Source organism: Centroberyx affinis, unplaced genomic scaffold (genome assembly GCF_046629955.1).
Source record: "Centroberyx affinis isolate AG114_WGS23_722 - 3 ecotype Tasmania unplaced genomic scaffold, CSIRO-AGI_Caff_v1 ptg000997l_1, whole genome shotgun sequence".
Classification (NCBI taxonomy): domain Eukaryota; kingdom Metazoa; phylum Chordata; class Actinopteri; order Beryciformes; family Berycidae; genus Centroberyx; species Centroberyx affinis.
Window position 1 is genome coordinate 297,752 of NW_027279562.1, and position 22,266 is coordinate 320,017.

At 41.2% G+C, this 22,266-nt stretch overlaps 1 protein-coding gene across 1 annotated transcript in view; it reads right to left on the reverse strand.

Annotated features, from left to right (window-relative positions):
* The window catches only part of LOC139646782 (zinc finger protein 236-like), a 73,304-nt gene that overhangs the window by 19,891 nt on the left and 31,147 nt on the right, over window positions 1–22,266 (reverse strand). The window contains 9 exon segments of the mRNA XM_071522503.1: window positions 1,110–1,341; window positions 3,647–3,792; window positions 8,350–8,796; window positions 10,677–10,780; window positions 13,322–13,619; window positions 14,268–14,444; window positions 15,227–15,378; window positions 18,007–18,110; window positions 20,683–20,822. Of these exon segments, the coding sequence (XP_071378604.1) occupies window positions 1,110–1,341; window positions 3,647–3,792; window positions 8,350–8,796; window positions 10,677–10,780; window positions 13,322–13,619; window positions 14,268–14,444; window positions 15,227–15,378; window positions 18,007–18,110; window positions 20,683–20,822 (1,800 nt within the window).

Here is a 22,266-nt window from a genome sequence, read left to right on the forward strand (position 1 = left end):
CTACACACGGGGTCTTCAATTCATCCAAAAAGGACCAGGGTGGAGATTCAAACCCACAACCTTCTTGTTGTAAGGCAACAATACTAACTACTGAGCCACTGTGGAGTTTGGACTATACAGTTGTATTTGGTCGAAAAGGCTCTGCTCCTGAGGATGCTCCCCAATGAATCCAAGCAGCATACTAGAGGTTCTGCGGGTTGCGCAACAAACCCCCCAAGGCATAGCACATCACTGTACTAGTTAATCAAGCAGAGATTCTAACTGTTTGTCTTTTAATCACAAGAAAATTGTCTTATGGTTTAAATCAGCATTAGCTGTAAGAAAAGAAAATTGTCTTTTTTTAAATGCATCTTTTCTCTGCAATCTGTGCCTGTCAATACACCGGTGAATATATTTGGACCTAGACTAACTGTTTCTTGTTTTATTTTTTTTTAAATGCATCTTTTTGCTCTTCAATCTGTCCCATCAATACACCTATGAATATATTTGGAGCTAGACTGACTCTGACTTGTTTCTATGCAATCTGCCCCTGTCGACAGACCAAAAAACATTTCAAACAAAAAACATTAGGATGCAGAACAAAATTATTGATTTTTTTGTATTTTTAAGTCAACTGGCTCAAGGGTCTAAATACACCACATGTCAATCAATGCATATTCTGCTCAGTGAATATGGATCTTGTCAATAAAATTACTTTAAAGTTGAATTTAAGGAGTGTGTATTGTGAAAGAGATTGCCTTCCCTTGCCTTGTTAGATTTCTTCTTTGTTTTCCACTTTACCTTAATTTCACTGTACAATGTTGAGAGACTCTAGCTATGTTTCCACGTAACTGTCCAGGAAATTTTAAGCAAACATTTGAAATTAAATAAAATAAGACTCCTGAATGTACAAAACACACATCCAGCAAAATAAATGTTGATTCTTTAAAGCATACTTCATGCTGACTGAAGACAAAAACAAAGAAATGCAATATCCTAGCGCCATACAACCACGACAGGTGCTTTATGCCTGGGTGCAATAGCATGTGTAACACTCTTGGGAGGTTGTTGTGGACAGATAATTCACAGAATGTCTAAAGCCTTTTCAACTGTTGGTCCATCACACATACCTGCGGCGTCCTGCTCGCCGAGGCCGCCCATGCTGACCTGGGCGGAGGGGATAGTGGAGGGCTGCAGGGCAAGGCTGGTCAGGGGGTGGATGACCACGTTGGCCGGCACTGAGGGGTCACCGGCAGACATGAGGTGGCTACCCGAGTGGGAGACAAGGCCAGTGTCGACACTCAGGGACTGAGAGAGCAGACCCCCCTGTTGTAAGGTCTGCTGGAGGAGGGCATGGTCGATCTGGAGGAGAAAGTACTATGTCAGATTAAAGAGGAACTGGGGTGTTGAGGAGGAAATGGAGAGCACGACTGTAATAGAGGAACAACAGGAGGAGGGGAGGCGCTCACTTTTCAAAAAAAGCATTGACGGGAAGGTTCAGGTTTTTTAGCAGCCTACTTTATTGGTCCTTAAAAGGAAAAACCCACCCTCAGATACTCTTACACTGTTATATATCATCAATCTTCAATGCATTCCAGCAGTTATTTTGTGATGAAGTGTTGTAATTTACTTTTTTTGGTGTACCCACTTTCCCCTCAACCTGTCCACTTCAACTTCAGTTAGTGATTACCTACATTGCCCAAAATGACTTTCAAAAACCTCCAGAGAATGGGTCTGGTCTTATTGCATTCAGCTGTGGGTTTTATGTGTAGGTGGAGAGAGCAACAGCAATAGCATAGTAAGAGCAAGAGAGTAAGAGCAAGAGAGTAAGAGCAACATTCTCAATCCTTACTGAATGCACAACATGTCTTGTGGCTGTACTGTATTATGGTTTATTGAGGCTACAGTTGATGGAGAAATTGGTATCACTGTCTCTTGTACGATGGATTTCACCTTGTATGATTGTTGGGTTAGAGTCTGAGTCTAGAAAAAAGGCCTTGCTCTTTGATTCTGATGGACTGACACAAAAATCTGACATTTACTGTTAACGTTTTAGATAGCTGAAAAATGATCTGCTACAACTCCGTTGTAGCTGCACTGTAAATATCTTAACCTAACATCACACTGTCTATGTTTAGTTATTCGCAGGCATGGGTGGTAGGAAGCATTTGAAAAGTGGGGGACAACTAAGTGGGTGGTGGGGCCTGTTATTTGCTGTGTTTTGACATATTTTTTCATGTTGTTTGCCAAATCTAATTGAGGTTACTAGTGGCAAAAAAGTGCCATTATTTGCTCTTCTTGTAGATTTACCTCTAATCCTTCATTTCAATCTGACAGCGTGTTTTGCAGTACACTCACAGATGGCAGCGAATACATTGGCCTTTTTCATACCTCAATCTGCATATTTCATATAATTTGACCATATGACAGTATGTAGAAACACTTCAATACTTTAATAGCTGTTTTAAATAGCCACCCTGTTTTCTATGAATTACTATATGAATTTTACATCCATTGAAGTTAGAAATAGATCTTTAAAATATTCCAGCGTCACAATATATGGATGTCACTGAATGAAGCTCAAAAAATACATTAACAAGCAAAGATGAAATAGTCAAACACTGAACATTCCCTCACAATAACAGCAGTTCAGATGTGTTAGTGCCGGGGTGATTTCCAATTGTGCTGTCAACAATATACTGACTAAAGCTCTGTCATATGGACTATTAGCTTGTAAGCCAGTACATAAACAAGCTGTAACACAGTGCTTCCTACTGAATGGTATAGCCTAGAAAGCAGGTTAAGGTGGCCATTCTGTCAAATCCCTTTATCACTAACCCTACATTCAGCCCTCTGTCCCTGTCATCTCTCTCAGTTTCCTGACTCAGCCTCACTCTCAGTATGCTGGATTGGTCAGTAAATTAAAAAACTCAAAAAGGCACATTCTCTCATGTTAAATTGACACCTATTAATTTTTTTTTGCCAAGGGTCTCACATTTAACACACCAAGCATACCATGTACCATGGTGGCAACACATAAGAAAACAAAATTGACAGACCTAAAGGAATAGATTGGTATTTTGAAAACCGAGCTTTCTGTCAGCAGTTATTTTTGGATTCTTCTGGCTGTCGTGGACGCTTACACTGGTTTAGAAGGTAGTGCGTCTTTGAGAAAAAATAGTTCCTATCCAAATAGAACACAACTATTGATTAAGTCTTTTTACAATTTTTTCAAGATAACATACTGACACCGTTATGATTATACTGTGTGTTGTGTTTTGTAAAACAACGTTTATCAAAGTTTTCAAAGACTGTTGCGTATGCCCCTAGGTTTCTATTGCAGTAGAGAGGGAGGGGGCCGCCCGGTGTTACCGGACAGGCGGAGCATGCAGCTAAGTTATGGTTTCTACTAATAGGGATCATGATGGAAAATATGTTATTTGGGCCCATGGTTCAAAATAACAAACTATTCCTTTAATGCATCCTTTTATTATTATTATTGTTGTTCTTGAATCGATGCAAGCCACTACATGTATTTCATAGCCTAAGTATACAACTGTTTAGAGAAAAAAAAAACATTGTTGGGACAAGGTGATGGTAACACGTTTGTATCACTTGGACACAGACACATATGGATAATAATAAGGCTCAGAGGGAGGTGTGTTACCTGGAGTGTGATATTGTTGATGTTGCTGGTATCGATGCCAGAGATCTGGACGTTGGGGCAAACCACGTTGGCAGACGTCAACTGCAAGTGGATGCCTTCCAGCGTGGCCAGGCCATCTGATAGAGACACAGTCAGGTCTCCTCCAGCTGCAGCATGTGCACACACACACACACACACACACACACACACACACACACACACACACACACACACACACACACACACACACACACACACACACACACACACACACACACACACACACACACACACACACACACACACACACACACACACACACACACAAAAAAAAGTCACACAAACATGAACATATGCACATGGCCACAATAAGTGTCTGAAATTAACTTTTTTGCTCTGCCAAGGGCTGGTAAACTAAAAAGAAATCACCTGCCATGTGATACAAAACATCTCCAATGAAACCCAAACTAATATAATTCTTAAGTAGGTTAAAGCAGGTAAGGTAAGGTTGGCTTTACTGTAGGTTTTACAAAGAGACACTGCTGAGTGGCCATAAAATATAAACACGAATGTCTGTCACTCACTGACTGAGTGATGAAGTTACACCATTGGTCGGCCGTGGCACGTGGCACATCATAGGATCACAGAGCCAGAAATTTAAGTTTCGTTTTCTCCGCCATCTTGTTTCCCCGCTGAGATCGGGAGCCCGTTTCTCCCACACAGTAAGCAGGCTGACCAATATCATGCATGTAAGCTGAAGCTAACTGAAGCTAAAGTAGAATCTCGTTTTCTCCGCCATCTTGTTTCCCCGCTGAGATCGGGAGCCCGTTTCTCCCACACAGTAAGCAGGCTGACCAATATCATGCATGTAAGCTGAAGCTAACTGAAGCTAAAGTAGAATCTATGCAATTATATCATATCACCGTTTATTTCGATGCATATGCGCGAGCTCAGTCCACCTGACAGCCCTCTGTTCTGTCGGCGGAGAGAGAGACACAGACAAGCATGGAGGTTCCGGCGCACCGAGGGCTTACTGCCGACGCTTCCCGGAGTTTCCCAGGGGCACGGTTCTGGCCAGTGCCAATAGCTGGGCGCCAATTTGTTCCTGGTGATCTGGCCGAGATTTCGGCGGGGGTCCCGACGCCGATGCGCCACCGGGTGTCCAGCGAACGGTGTTTTCGGCACCGATAGAGACAGTGCATAAAATAGGCCACGCCCATCGTGGGGGAAATCACTGCACCGCTCTCCATTCACTTTGTGTGACTGAATGCACATAATTGTAATTATTCCCCAAATTAAACATGCCTAAAAGCTGTTGTGTGGTGGGATTCACAGCCAACAAACTTAAAAACCACGAATTGCAGTTTTTTTGTGTTCTCGAGCAAAACAAGGAGCTGTTAAGAAGAAAAATGTGGAACCAGGCTGTAAGGAGAGAGGTGCTGATAGTGGCTCATGGTAGAAGAGGGGGAAACTTTGGGACCCCGAGAGTAAATACACTTATAATGTGGCCAGTATTTTGTCACTGGTAAGTAAGTTACCAGTAATTATCTAGTTATATTCTTGTAAGATAACCTATGTTAAAATGTGTTTAAAAGCTACCATGCTGTCCTAACATTAGGTTGCTACTAAGCTAACATTACTGAGCCAATTCCTCTCTATAAAACAGATGAGTTGTGTTCATGTGTGGGTCTCAGGATATTTTGCTCTGTATTGACTGTCAGTCCAGGCTGCAAAAGTAATGAGAAATCTCACTGACTTGTTAGCTAATGTAAGATAGTTAACTTAGCAACAATCCACTTTAACAACCAATGTCACGTCAGCGTCGCTCAAACTTATAGCTTGAAAAGCATAGCTGTATTTCAGATTTTTAAATATTAAGTGAAATTATTCAAGGTCAATTTATTATCTTACCTAGTGATTAAATTAAGTAGTGGTATTTCACTTCAGGTCACTGTGTGGGATAATTTATCCAGCTTTATTGGAGTAATGAAAAAGGACATTGATGGAGGCCAATTAAGTTCATTTTTTCAATGTACATTTCCCTCTCTGTTGGAGGCAGTGTGCTGAAATAATTCTTTGACAGACTTGTCTACTCGAAAACAGGAAAAACCTTGTCAGGCTGTTCATATCTGAAAAGATTTCCTCCCGATTGCCGCTTTTGCCAGTTTGTTAGCGATATTGTTTTCCCCCACGGTGGGCATGGCTTTCGAAGTATGACGCACTGTGCAGTGTCTCTATGGGTACCAGAGCGACCGGGGCTTGGATCGGGAGGATCAATGCGGGCCGTGGGCGCGGTGGAGAGGACAGCGGAGGAGAGAGGAGACAGGACGCGCTGGAACGGAGGTCAGTATGGATGTATGGACTATTATTCTGTATATTAACAGTCTACAGCGGAGTTAGTTACATCATTGGTCGGCCGTGGCACGTGGCACACCCATACACGGTCCAGCCATATACTAGGTTTTGACCTAGTCTTGTTTTAAAAATTACAATATTGGCCCAATATATTGGCAAACTATTATAGTGGTCTAATCCTACATGCAACAATAAAAGGTCATGAGCCAGATATGAAGGCATGACATATATCGTGAGCACCTTAGCTCGCTCAGCTTCCAGGATGCCCCCATCATTTCTCTTTGCAGTTAGGCTAGCAAATAGGCCATGAGTTAAAACTGCCAAAAGACAGAGGGGCAACAATGAAAGCTTGGTCTGTTCAGGCACTGCCTTCTGTGTGCTCCCAGATGATAAGACAAGAGAGGTTTGGAGAGAGGTTTGCTCATTATCTATTGTGGACTCCTCTAAACAACGCGGAGGCAGAAAGAGAGCGAGCGAGAATGTAAGATCGTCGAGTTGTGAGCCTGCAGAGAGCAATGACTGGAAACCATTTCTCAGCTGCCCCCCACCACCAAACTGTCATACTCCAGGAGCTGAGAGGGAAATTAATTTCACGGCTGCTGTTTTGGACAGTCATGCGCCACTCTCTACAAATGAGGTATTAGAATTGATGCCAGCCAGAGTTCAGTCGGCGCATTTAACTCCAACTAATCAATATGAGGATTCTGAGAGAAAAACTGCATGGTGCTGCATTCCAGTCCTTTCTTGGTCCAGAATGAAAACTGCTACTGACTTTGAAATCATCAAAAGAGGCTATGGAACATCTTGTTAGACATGTTACACAGCGCTGAATAAATCTGATACAACCAAAATATTTGCTTGTTCTAAGAAATCTATCAATATATTCTATTCTTCTATATCTCCGAGGAGCAATTTTCTGGAATCCAAAGAGCTACCCAAAGAGGAGGAAAGGGAAGCAATTTGAAGACACTACCACTTTCACACATGCAGCCTTTTCAATAAATATTACACAACCTTTCCATTAAAAGGTTATGTGTGACTAAGAGCCAGAATCTAAATTGCAGAAAAGACCCACTGCAATTAGCCATGTCAAGACATTATCATTTCCCTTAACACAATACTACTGACATATGGGAAAATTACATTAACATTTCAAGCACACACAGCAAAACCTAAAATCCAAAAGGGGTAATCATTGCACGCCGCCTATATATTTTCAACTACCTCAATAATGCCTTGGACAATAAAAATAATAAATGAAGCAAACAGAAACCATTGGTTGTGTGAAGAGACCCACTACCTTTGCAGGAACTGTTATCTGCCAAAGTTGCAGCGTGAAAATAGATTTATCTTGAAAACAATCCATCTTGTTAGCCCACTGTTTTCCCAGGCTAACAAAACAAGTGCTGTGGATGGCCCATAAAGTGGGGCCTGTGGTTTAAAGTAGGACATGAGGCTGTGGTGATAAAGTATTCCCCCTCCAGTACTGGCCTGAGTCTCATCAGGCACCATGATATGATTCGTCCTGCCCTGCAGTCCTGTAGCAGTAAACATCATCAATCAGCTCAGAAACCTTGATGCCACCAGGCCCTGGGCGATGAGCACTAATGGCCAATGTCCACCAGATGCGTTTTTGATCCGTTTTTTTAGATGTGCGTGTGTCTGAGCCGGCTCAGAGCCATTTTACTCAGTGTTGCTGTGTCCACCGTGAGCTCGGGGCTCGGGGGCCTGGGAGCTGCAAGGCTTTTTTTGCCGCTTCATTATTGTTCTGCTTCTAGTCCATTGTTTTCTGGACACACATGTGTCTGTGAAGCGTGGAAATACACTATTTTGACTTGTGGGTGAATCTATACACAATAAAGAAATAGAAAATTAATACATTAGAAGATCTCTATATTTATTGCGCTACAATTTCAGTTTCCCGATTGAAACCAGTAAATTAATGTTGACAGCCTTTTTATCTCAAGTTGCTCTATAGCCAATTTCATTGTTTGTACTGTCAGCTCTGTGCCAATGAATGACTATATGAAGTATCCTCTTGACTACCTCCGCCAACGGAGTGCTTCAATTACGCCTGAAAATGCATATGATGTCAAACAAGCGACACGCAGGGGAAAAAAACATTTGAATCCAATCACAACAGTCGAATTTAGTCGCTTGTCCACAATCTGTTTTGAACAAATTGCATGTCAAACTACATATGAGAGTACCTTGTATCTGATTTGATTTGTTTTTTTATGCTGTTCACACATGGAAAAAAAAAAATCGGGTTAGACAGGCAGCTCAAATCCGATTTTTTTTTTCCATGTGTGAACAGCATAAAAAAACAAATCAAATCAGAGGTGTGTTGATCGATCTATAATCCCTACCTGACATGGAGGCAGGCAGGATGGCCTGTCCCACCAGCCCTTGTTGCAGCAAATTTTGGTCAAACTGCCCCGTCAGGACTTGGTTGGCTGGGAGGTAAATGTTGGGGTCTGAGTTGGAGTTCTGGAGTAGACCCACTGGTTGGAGCGCCTCTGGAGCCACCTGCTGCTGCCCAGGCTGGCCTGGGCCTGGAGCCTGCCCCGTCTCTGGGTCTTGACCCTGGCCGGCCTGACCGGCAGACGAGGCCGACCGCTTGGACTTGCGGCTGTCATTGTTGGGCCGGTAGTGGCACTGGATGTGGGTTTTGCGGTGGCCGGAGGTGCGGAAGCGGAGTTCGCAGAAGGGGCATTTGAAGGGTTTGGAGCCAGTGTGGAGGCGCATGTGGACCTTCAAGCTGCCCTTAGTGGAGAAGGAGGTGTTGCACATGTGACAGTTGAACAGTTTCTGACCTGCAAAGACAGGGGAACGTGTCAGGAGGAGGAACAGAGCTGCACACACCTCGCACCAGGATCACACATGCATACATTGTGCAGTTAAAATGTGCCGATGAAGGTGATGCATGCATTGGAGTTTTTCTACTTCTGTGTTGATAATGCGTGCATAAACTAATTGCATTGATGAAAATATTTTGGCAGTGAATCAGAGCTGCAATGAAAGTTTGTTTTGTAATACTTCAACCAATAATTACTTCCAACCAGTTTCATCTCAATACTCTTGAGTCACAGAGTCCTGGATCTCCACACACAGGTTGCAGTGACACAAATGCATTACAGATAAAGTGTGATCCTGGCTTTAGAGCCCAGTTTTTGCCAGTGATGGGAAACCATGGGCATGGAGGGCCAAGAGTCTGCATGTTTTCATTCCAGCCAAACAAAGAGAAGAAATGAATCAGTGAAATCACCTGGTGTAGTCCTTGGTTGAAAGGAAAACCTGCATATTGTCAGCCCTACATGGCACATGAGTGCCCATACCTGGTCTAGAGGTTAGGGTTAGGGTTATGCAAGCACAGACTCTGCATTTAATTCAAATGTTTGTTCAAACGGACAGAAAATTATCATAATGAATAAGATACATAAAACCATCACCCTTATTAGTTTGCAGGAGTTGCATATTCATTTTTCTATTCTGACATATTCCTAATTGAACCAAAGTGCTAATCAAATGCGAGGCATTATGGGAATTGAGTCTCATTACTGCAGTCAAAAAGGTAATTAAATCTCCCTGAAAGAGAATACAATGCAGTAAGACTTTGATGACTAAACTGGGATATTAGTTAATGTCCCTGGTCTTATCATTTATCTAGCAGAATGTGTCTGCAAGGAGGTCTGAGGGTGGACCACAGTAATTAGGTGAAGAAGGGTAGCGTGATAAGAGCTCAGCCTCTCTAACGACTAAATGTTCTCTGTCATGGCTATATTTCAAAAATCACTGGACACTTCAGTCCCTTGGTGCTATTAAAGCAGAGATGGGCAATCATGTCCCATGGAGGGCCGAGAGTCTGTAGGTTTTCATTCCAACCAAACAGAGAGGAGGAACTAATCAGTGCAATCACCTAGTGTAGTGGGTGGTTGCAATGAAAACCTGCATACTCTTGGCCCTCCACGGCACGACTGCCCATCCCCGCTTTACAAGGATGTGGCAAAAGAGCCTGATTTACATAACATGACTCACTAGCTCAAAGAGGAGCTGTAAACTCCTGCCCAGTTGGACCAAACAGCGAGCAGAGAACTTTTAACGCAGTGCACGGATGTAATTTTTCAGCAAACTTTTTCAAGTCAAGGACCCTCAAATAGATACATAATATGCCACGGAGGGAAGATTTTGTCCTAAGGAGCCCCATCTGAGAAGATTTTTGTTGTCAGATTGATTTACTATAGCATTGACTTGTGAAGTGAAATAACAGTGTATTGAAACTATTCCTCAGTTTACCGGGGAACCCCCTGTAAGCCCCTCAAGGACAGGGTTCCCACTGTGGCCCTGATATAAAATTCTATTACTTTCCATAACTAAATTGGAGTGCTTCCATAATCTAAAAACATTTTCTTCCTCCCTGGTTTGGTAATCCAGTCCAGTTGGGCTGAAAACCCACTAGCTAAAGCAATGAATGTGTAAATGTATTCCTGTAAAGTGACCTATTTGTAAAGTTCCCTGATATTCCCGGACTTTGCCATACAATTTATCAAATTCCCTGACTTTCCCTGTCTGGAATACACCTAAATTCCACAATATTCCAGAAATTCCATAAGCAGTGGGATCTGTTTAATGGTGAAAACCAATTCCTTCAACTACATCAAGCTGATGAAGGGAAGCAGTAAGTTCCAGCACTAACCTGTGTGCGTCTTCACATGGCAGTCCAAGGTCGACTTCACTGTAAAGCTCTTCCCACATTCATCACACTTGTAGGGCCGTTCTCCTGTATGGATCCGAATGTGCCTAGGAATTGAGACAGAGACAAAGATGGATGGATAGAGCAATAGATAAGGAGTAGGGAAAAGAGCGCGAGTGAGAGCAACTTGTCACTGTTAGTGGGAAGAAAAGGGAGGAGTGAAATGGGAAAATATACAGTACAATATCACAGCCTTGTCAGTATTTACTATCTATAATACAGGTTGTCAGCCAAGGTAATTCTCCCATCTCCTTCCTTTGGTTCTCCATGCTCTCTGTTTACATGGGTTTCCAAGAAATTATTACTGCAAATGACAGCTGCAGTCTGACTCAGCATATGAAAACTTAAATAATAAATGTGTCTCTCTGGTGATATCTGGGTTGTTAGCCAGTTCTACGAGAGAGATGAAATAATGAAGTAATTATTTCTGACTGGCCTTTGTTCATTAAATTTGTTTGCGGGTGGAAGGGCTCTAATGATCTTTAAAACTCTAATTTGTGACAAACTAAATAGAGCATGGCAATGAAGTCCTTGCTTGTAGAAATTAAGTGACAGTATTAAAATGATTTATGAATTTAAATTTATAAATTTAGACCAGAATTTATAAATTTATAAATTTGAACTTGACTGTACCCTTGAGATCATTCTCCCATCTAATGTCTTTGTACTCTTGAAGCCATTTTCTGTATGTTATAGACAGAGAATTACAAAATAAGCCTGTGTGCATTGCCCGGCCACGACGGTGCCACTTCATTTTTGCATTTTTAATTGGGAAGTCACATCACATAATTACCTACAGAAATTAAAGGGGGGGATTGGCTGGCCTACATGCCCTTAATTGGCTTTCAGTCAGGGTGTTTTGTTTACAAGGATGCAGTATGGTAATAATATTTCTAGCTTCATTGGTATGAAAAATAATTTATAGCAGAGAGACTGTCCTCAAACTAAGCCTGGGTGACTCCATTCAAGAAAATGAAGCTCTACTTCCAAGATACTGTATGTACTGTCTTCTTTAGAGAACTACCAAAAGTTGTTGTTGTGCTTTCAAGAATGCATCAGATATTGCGATCAATTTGATGCTGCGAGGCAGTTTCTTACATCAGACAATGACAAACATGAAAGAACATAAAAGAGACAAGAATACAATACAGAGGTTGTAAGCTTTTGCAGCCTGACAATCAATGAGTCATTCCTCCACAGAAAAGAGCCATTGATTGGCATGCGTGAAATTTTACAAAATATGTCAGCAAAGGCTTGGTAAACTGGATGAATACAGTTGCACCTTAGAGATGAGTCAGTGTTGTCTATGATGGACATGATGCACTTTTGTAGAATTTATCAATATTACAGTGGTTGTCTTTGGCAGACCCTGAACTTGAACTGATTCTAATGTGATATTTTAACTGGACTACATACAATTATGCATTCATATATTATTCTTATTATTTTTTTATCATTCTTATTTTTGGGATTTTTTTGGCATCAACACTGTGAAATTCAAAAATATTGAATATAAAATATTGACTATCAGCAGCTACAACCTAAAAATATCAGTATCGGCCTTCAAAATCCCCTACTGGTCGAACCCTTGTCTGAAGGAGAAATAATCCTTTCAGACAAGGTTAGGGCATCTGTTAGGTTCTCTCTTTAGTGTCCAGCTAGAGAGGGAAGAGAGGACCCTCCTGCAGACAGAGAGGCAGGGAGTGAGATACTCTGCAGCATGTTAACCAGAGCCTTGGGGCCGGCACTGAAGGGGAAGGTAGGCTATTATGGCTGACAGTGAGCTGAAAACTGCTGAGAAACAGGCTCATGAGAGTGCTCCTACAACGACAGGACACCTCTTATGACGGGAAAACCATCGTGGCGACATTAAGTAAGTAGAGGATGACAAGATCAACTGTGGCATCAGGTTCAATCTAACAAGACGCTAGGGCCTGTCTCAAGCAACTGAGATTAGAAACTCAAGTGGGGGTGGGGGTACAGATCTCAACTAAAAGAGCATGTTATTCAAAAGGACAGAGCAAGAGACAAACTAATAAAAAGTACTGATTCTGTACAGTCCCTTCTTCCCTTCCTCAGTCTCTTCTATGAAGAATACAGTCACATTTGCAACATAGGTTATAGTATATTACATACATACATGGAAGCACTGCTTATACAACAATGTGATTTATTATAAAATGACAGTATAGAGGGCTTTCAAGTTCCATTCACTATTCTGTTTTACTGTTTTAATGTTACTGAATGGATCTACATCCACACCACAACAATCCACCAGGTTGCTAGGAGATTTGTGACACAACTCCAAAGCCACCATTGGCAGTATTGTCTCAGGACCATAAAGCGGCTTCACCATGTAAACGAACAGATAAAGAACCCATAAGTGCTTTCAGCTGTTGTGTGACGTCAAAATGTATTTGTTTGCCTCCGAAATAGAAGATTGTGGGATGAGTGCTACTGCTGAATAAAAGACAGCCATGATTTGTAGAAAATGAGGAATGAAGTGTTTGCCTCATAAAGACCACAACGAGACGGCAAAAACAACATGTGACATCTTTCTTCTGTGCTAGAACAAAACAGGCATTTACCTGACGAGGTCGCTGGGCTTTTTGAAGCTCTTGGGGCAGAAGTTGCAGCAGTTGGCAAACTTGGGTTCCGTTTCCAGTTCCACAGCCTTGTCTTTGATCTCGCTGATCCGATCCCTCTCAGCCGCTGACTGTGCAAGGATCCGCTCCGACACGGAGGCCTCCTCACCGGGATCCTTGGCCAGCTCGGCCGCTTGCTCCTCAGTGAAAGTGATGATGTCCATAACCCTCCTCTTCGGTGTCCTCTGCTCCCCTTCCTCATCCTCCTCATCATCAACATCTTGACTCTCCAGACCTATAACTGCAAGAATTGGGGTCCATTATCATTACGTGACTTAAAGCTGCACTAGTTTTTCATGTAAAAATTCACCTTCTGTCTTATCACCTGTGATATCAGCCCAGAAAAGAGGCTCCCATCATCTCTAATTGAGACGCTATAGATTCGTCCTATTTGCCCAAATGAAACCCTGGTGTCTGGTATGGTTAGTGGCAGGAAATCTTTTCCATGCGCAGGATGTGACGAATCAAACTTCTAGATCTTCTATTAAACTTTACATAAGTTCTAGGTGTTGAATTCCTTAAATTTCAAACAGTTACATCTCACTGTCAAACGATTAAAGAATTAAGAGCTATAAACCTTCTGTACAATCAGTTCACCGAAGACCATAAGCAATAGTATTGCATATGGATAAACCTTATGTCAGAAATATCTAAAAACAACATAATGTAGGCATACAGTTCTGTTTTTCATTCCTCTCTCTTAATCACTTCAATTTTAGTAGAATTCTCCTTTGTCATTTGTGATTTTGTAACTTAATTATCTCCATGATACCTCATGTATAGACCCTTATCTGAAGCACCAACTGCTTCCCTCCTTTCAACTGTCGTGTAATGAAAGATCCAGATAGTGTTTGTATGCGTTTCTGGTGTCCAGGTACTATATCCTTACTTCTGTCCTCCACAGCGTGCTCCTTCTTCATATGTTTTCTACACAGCAGGTTGGTCCTGAAGCTCTCGTCGCACATGGAGCATTTGAAGGATTTGATGTGGATGATCATGTGACGGTTCAGGCTGCCGTTGGTGGTGAATGAGGCGTCGCAGACGTTACACTTGAAGGGCTTCATTCCTGTCATTGACAGATAAAGAAAGAGAAAAAACAGGGTTTTTCACAGGGTATTTGCAGGTTTCAGAAAGTAAAATTCCAGACTTTAAGATGTTTTTAATGCTACCAGGAACTGAATTCAAGACCAATATGAAAAAATATAACAAGCTGGCAAAACCAGCTAATATCCGATTGAACATCATTAATAAAAGAAAAAGGACAACAGGAAATTGATTGTTTAAAGAACATGCATGAATTGTGTTTTGTAAAGTAGATACAATAAAAACTAGAAATAACCGCCTCGCCAATAAACTTTGTTTTATCATTGCTAGGACAGTCTTTATTTATTGAACATACATAATTAATGTGATTATTAGGTAAATTTAAAGGATTTTGGTGTCTGCAAAAGTAAGGGACAGCACTTCCACCGTTTTTGTAGAATGACCCAAGATCGTTTTCTCAGCTACAGTGGTAAGCAAAACATTATGATGTCACAGTAAAGTTGACCTTTGAACTTTTGGATATAAAATGTCATCACTTCATCATTGGGGATGTTTGAGTGTATGAAACTATAGTGTTACAGGATGTCTGCAAGTTTTAACAAGCTATATTTATGACTTTTAAGACCTTTTCAATGCCAGTAAGAAATATAAGATTGGGCTTTGGTAGATAATGCTATGAAAGCTTTTATAGCCTCAACACGCAGGTCGCAGTAAGAAGGATTTTTATGCCTGAGCTCCAATGAAATAAAGATTCTACACCCAGCAAGTGCCTTGGACTTACACCCTGGTGTAAAGCGAGCTTACCTGTGTGTGTATTGAGATGGGACTTCAGCACCCCGGCTGATATAAAGGCTCGTCCGCAGAGATGACATCTGTACGGTTTCTCACCAGTGTGGGAGCGCACATGCTGCTTCAGATGGCTAGACTTCTTGAAACCCTTATTACACCAGCTGCACCTGAAGAGAAAAGAGGCTTTAGAGTTGTTGTTGTTCTTCACAATCTGGAGACACAGAATGGATTGATTTGTGAAACAGACCACAACAGGTAAAAATTCTGTACAGTCCCATGGTGCATTTGGGGTGATGATGTATAAACTTAATTAATTAGCAGTATATTTTTAATCGCAGCTCTCTGGCTCCCTGATTGGTCAGCTGCTTTCATCTCTTCTACAGAGAATACAGTAACAAGCATACCTTACAACATCTTACATATACATATATATAAACTGCTCATACAACAATGTGGTTTATCATTTAACACCAGAGTATGTTTTCTCACAAGCATAAGATTTAGCTCTATATACACTGTGTACCATGCATCACTGTATCACAGCAGTCCATGCAAATTAATAGACGAAGAAAGTTAACACTTCTGTGTTTCATTTGCATATGAAAAGAGGATTATGAGAGTAGTGTGAAAATTGTCAGCTAAGGTGTGAAGATTAATTTAAAGTTACATTTTCACAATAATACAATCTTTAGTCCCCTTTGTTACTAAGATACTGCTCAAAAAAGAACAGGCATGATTTGGAGAAAATTACATTATCAACTGCTGTACACTGTGAGGAGGTTTGACAGCATACAGGTATCAAGGAGTTACGTGTCTTCTCCATGACTGACCAAAATCTGACGCTTGTTGACCATAGTGCCATGATGGCAATGCCACCACTGTAAAAAGATTTTCAAATTGTTGTTGTTCTTCACAATTCAGATGATGCAAAAAGGTCCTCACACGAAAAATTGATTTGTGAAATAGACAGAAATCAGAGTGGTTATGCTCGGCCCAGCTTTATACTTTGAAAAGTGGGCTACCTCTACAAACTCCCTGACAACACCAAGAGAAATCATTAAGGATGGGATGATATGCTTATCTCATGATACAATTTGATACACGATATAGGGTTCACAATTCGATACAACCACGATACGATGTAATAAATAAAAGTTCAGTGACAACAAAGTATGACTGTGCAGAATTTCTATATTTCTGAGCCACAAATCTTTCTATCAATGACATTGGCTTGCCAGAATGTAAACAATTTAAAAATGCCATTAAAAAATGTAAATAATATAATTTGGATGTAGGGCTTGTGAAATTGTGATGGGCAAGCCGTCTCATTTGTAATTACTACAGTAGAATAAAATGTAGCTGATATCGGCATTCATTTTTCTGCCCCATGATATGTATTGTTACATTTTTGCATCGCGATATATTGAATTTCGATATATCGTCTCATCCCTAGAAATAATTCTAACCAATTTCTATCAAAACCACAGCACTTGAAGAAGGAATATTGAGCTGAAGCCAGATTCTTTTTTTCTCCTCAAAAGGTCACAGACTTGAACCATTAAGTCAGGAGTGAATAAGTAGTTAGCTTATTATTCAGTATTTCCTCAAACATGGTTGCCTCGCCTTTGATGAAAGATGGATGGATGGACTGAGTGCTGCTGCAGCTGACCAAGGAAGCTGCTGCCACGGACAGCATCATCTATCGCTCACACTCTATGGTGTGTGTGTGTGTATGTGTGTGTGTGTGTGTGTGTGTGTCTGTGTGTGTTTCTCTCCTGTTCATGGTGAATTCACACTGAGGAAGTCAAGTCTAGTCTAGTTTGAAGTCTAGTCAAACTCTAACACTCAGCATGAAGTAGTGGTCCCTTTTTTTTTTTTATTTCTGCAAGGTAGAACCACCTGCATGTTTACATTCCCTACTCACTACACCTGCATAAATATTCAGCTGATAACAGGGGGAAAAAACACGGCATATGTAGAAAAAATCTAAATTGTTTCTTTTTGGTATCCCTCCCTCCAGTCCTTCTCCCAGGTTATTTTTTCAGAGTGTTACATCCCGGCTGGAGAGGAATAATGCATCTAAGGATGACGCAGGGTGGCTGGTACGGCTCTTTTATTTCATGCCAGCTGAGTGCCTCAGGATGTACAAAGAAAGAGATGAATAGACACATGGATGTTACTCAACTCTCTTTGTACTCACCGTTTCTACATTTCACAAAACTTCAATAAGCTATGTAATGTTTTCTGTAGATATGATACACATAGGACATATCAAGGAGATACGTGAAGGTGTAAAATGTATGTAACTGAACTCTGAGGCTTTGGGAAACATGAAAACATCTGCGAAGGGGAAAAGGATGGTAGGGAGTGTTTTTATTGGAATGTTGCATGAACCTATCACACAATCACTGGACTGATATCTCCCGATATGCCTCTCTGAAATGTATTGCTCTATCTGGAGAGAAGAAGTGAAATGAAACCCAGACAACGTTATCAAAAGCAGTCATTCTGAACGCTGTAAACACTGCCTGCAATTTCCCTAGGCTCAGTGTTGATGATAGTGCCTGTCATTAATCTGCAAAACCCTGTAAAAGCATCCGCCGAGTGTGAGCTTGATATTATTAATGGCACAAACGCCATGCAAACACTGCAATGCAGAAAAAACTAAAACTAAACCCCATTAAAACCCATACACAAAAAACACGTACACACACACACTCACTCTCACACACACACACACACACACACACACAGAGGCAACACAAAGACAACACAGAGATAACTGAGAAGTTAACCTGTAGGCCCTCTTGCTGTTGTCCTCGCTGTCGTCCTGGTAGTCCTGTGCCTCAGTGGTCAGCTGAAGCTCACCTTGACTGCTCTGTTGAAGAAGGCCACTTGTCTAGATCGACAAAGACAAATCAACAAAATACACTCACCTTAATACAGAAACAAATACATTTACAGGGAAAATAAAACCCATAGCATAAAATGACCATAATATATCAGGACTATATTAGGAATATATAGTTTTCATATTGTCACATAATATGTCCTACAGTAAAAATTGTTGGTAGCATTAGGCTTAATATCCTCCAATTGCTCTATTCTTATTTATAATAATAAACCTTATATATATAGCTGTTTTCCAAACAGCTGTTACAAAGTGTTTTACAAAACAAATAAATAAGATAAAAGAATGACTATAAGAAACAAGACATACAAAATTACCACAGAGATACAAACAGGACTAAAAGGAACATTTAAAAAAGGGTTTCTTGTACTTGTGATTTAAAAGATGCTACTGCTCTGCATGCCTGAGCTCCTCTGGCAGGGCGGTTTAAAGCTTGGAGCTCTGGCAGCAACTTGGAACAACCAGCAGGGCTTTGTCAGTGGATCTAAGGCTGTGCTCCGGCTCATAAGGGGTTAAAAGGTCTCATATGTAGCTGCGGGGCAGACCCTGCTGTGCCTTTAATGTTATCAGTAAAAGCTTAAAATCAATTCTAAAACCAACAGGCAACCAGTGTAGAGCTGCTAAAACGGGAGTGATATGATCCTGTCCTCTTGATTTGGTTAAGAGCCTTGCTGCATTTTGCAGGCTGAGGCAGGAATAGAGACAGTTACAGTGCTCTTAACATGAGAAGATGAAGGTATGGATAACTTGTTTTTTGAGGTTAGCAAGGGATAAAAGAAACATCTCATCTTGGAAATATTTTTATCTGAATGCAACAAGACTGAACAACCCTCTTGCCATAGGCCTTGTTTCCCAATAATGATGCCTCTTAGAGGTAAAGAGCGGAGTTTCTCAAAGCAGCACTCACCATAGTTAAGAGTATCTTCAAGCCGCTGTGACACTGTCAATATGAAAGGTGCTGAAATGTTTGTTGACACATTAGAAACAATTATATATGTCTAGAATCGCCACAGAGACGACATTATTTAAAGCGTGTGTCGAAAGCTGACAGCTTACTGTTATCCTACAATGCAATGTATTCTTTGATTTTTCTGTTGCTCGAGAATGTTGCTCTAGAGCAAAAGTTAATAACTAGCCTCAGATTTAGGAGTAAGGATTCTTATTACACCTATGCTCTTTAATCAAGACAGCTGTCAATTTCAATGACACACTACAGTTCTCATAACATTGCTGTTTGGGCGACGGCACCACGACAGATTCATAATGCATGACTGGTTTCACTGCACGTCAGCAAGTTATTGAACATTTTCTTTTGAAAATAAATGTTTCCCCTTCCCTGTCCCTTCTCCAGATGCTCACCACTCCAGTTCCAGTTGTCTTTATTTTTATTTTTTTAAATGTCATTATAATTCAGCGTTCCCCTCTCCTGGAGCACACCACATTTCACCACACCCATCCATTTTATACAGAGATCATTAGAGGGAAAAATGTAGGCCTAATAAAGACATAAAATATATACGGTGAAAATAAATTAAATAGTAAATGATGTAAAAGTAGCCTAATAAACCTTAAATGTCAAGTTAAAAAGTTGCAATGGGTCCTGCAGGTGACATGGTGGGGTATTGTTTTCTTTCTGAAGATGCCCATATCAGTCTAGGACTGCCTAGAAGCAGCTGTTATCTACGATCACTTTTAAGAGTGTCTTAAATTAAGATGCTTATTGGAAACACCTCACAAAGTAAAGAGGCTTTGTAAGACGGATGTTACGATCATCTTAGACTTAAGGTGCTTTTAGGAAACGAGGCTACAGGCTTACAGTTGTTGGATAGGTTTAATATTGGACTAATATTGTGTTGAATCTAGCCGATGGATTTTGGGAAACTTCACTGGCTGTTGGTTTTCTGCTAATTTTGATGGTTTCTGATAATTTTTATGGTTTTGGTGGATTCCCTGATATGTTTACCGTTTGTGGTGATGCACTTCCTAAATCTGTGACGCCAGGTAGGAGATAACTGACTCTGTAAAAAATCTGACATATTCTACTTGTAATTACCACTAGGAGGTTGATGTGAATGTTTTTTCCCAGTTGGCAAATCGTATTAACATCCGATATGCACTGAACGCAGCATCAGAATACTTAAGCGGTATGCAAGTTAAAATAACATATCTAATCTAATACTGCAATATATGCAAGTTTCAGGTAGTGGGTAATCGGAAATTGGATGTAGGTAGGTCCCATTGCAGTGGCGGTGTTGTGGTATAGAAAAAAAACCTTTGTTAGTGTAGCTTCTTTGAAGTAGAAAAGCTGATAGCTGAACTAACCAACAGAAAATAGGCCAACTCTGTGTCGCTCTTCATCCCCATCCTCTCCTTCAATACTCGCCAATGGGTGAAAGCCAACCCCAGATTCACTCTCCTTTTGGAACGTACCTTGTCTGCATGGCGTTTTGCCTCACTGTACTATTTTTTTTGGCCTTTAAATATCTGCTTTTGAAATGTGAGGACTGAAGGCCATGCGAAAGGAGGCTGGGCCTCAGGCCAGGCCTGGATGCACACTCACCACCTCGCTGCTGGGCACATGGAGCAGGTTCTGGGGGTGATAGCTGGAGGACAGGGCCTGAGACTCCAGGGTGCTGGAGTCCTGCAGCTGCTGGACGGTGGAGAAATGGGGCTGAGTGTAGCCTTCAGTGATGGTGAAGCCTGGAGGGAACCACCAGAGAATAGTCAGTCTTGCATACTGACTTGACTGACTTGGCTGGCTATAAAGCTGGCTGCAAAGACAATTAAATATTTAATAATTGTTCACCTCATTAGATGCTCAATAGTTTTAGGCTAGCAAACTTTCAAATAACAATTGTATGAGTGAGTTTACAGCAAATTAAATTCTTAAATAGTGAACTAAGAACTTGAGATAAAACCTGAACTGAATGCAACCCTGAAAGAGCAGATGCCATGAAGCTGAAAGCTGAAATGAGGTGAATCTACAACTCAGCACAGAAGGCATTTGAAAAGTGATAAAAAGCATGAATCTGCCGCTCAGCAGAAATAAAAAGTATCTGAAAAGTTTGAAATCTAATTGCACATGTGTGTTCATCCACCTTCTGCACAACACAGCAAAATGACAGACAGAAACTTGGCCTGCCAGCTGGAAGGATGACTTTCATTGATTTTAAATTACTGGACTTTCAGCACCACACTACCATTCATTAGAACTCTCAACTGACGACAGTAATGATTGACCCTGATTTATTTATATGGAATAATACCTGCAGCAGAAAGATGTTAGTGCTACAGCCTTAAGCCTTAAGATCTACAGCCTACAGTCTCAGAGCAGAAGGAATGTATAATTCTTATGCTGAGAAATGTATATGCAAATTGGCTAAGAAACAGAAAAAAACAACAAAAAATCAATCCACAGTGAGTCGGTGGTTCTGGTCGATCTGGTTGTGCTGCAGTGAATTTCTGCAGGGAAAAATGGCTGTAGGGGGTGAATTTTCATTCGGGGCTCCAGGCTTCTGGGCAGACAAGGTCAGCCGCTCCTGAGAGAATGGAAAAACCAGATCTGCCCAGCAGATGCTTGTTGTCTGTATGCTATGCAGGCTGCAGTAGCTGCCCAATGCCCATTATCGTGACTCCACAGAGCCACAGGCTTGCAACACAAATCAGTTGGCATAGTGGGAACTTGGCATGTTATTTGGCAGGGTTAAAGCAGTAACCATATGTTAGAGAGCACTATGTACTGTGTCCTACAACAGAGGGAGGGGGAAGATGGAGAGAAAGAGAGACAAGACGCTTTCACACATGGAAGATGTTACATGGCCGGATAACTTTTCTGGCAACGGTTGTGGGTCTGGCTTGTTCACACTACCAACAACTGCTGCCTCCCCTGACAGACTAGCTAGCCGAGTTGAGAATACAGACAGCTTATTCTGTCATAAACACCTTTGTTTGGCTGATTTTTTTTAAATGTTGAAGGGAGTTCAGTGTGCTAATTATCTGGAACTTTTGCCTGTTTAATCCCCCCTATGCTAAAGAGTAATTTTGTTGTAACCATACCTACTACACTATATTATCTTTAATCCTTGCCAACTCGCCATTCTTGATACATATAATGGCTTTCTTTTCACATATATCAACACAGAAG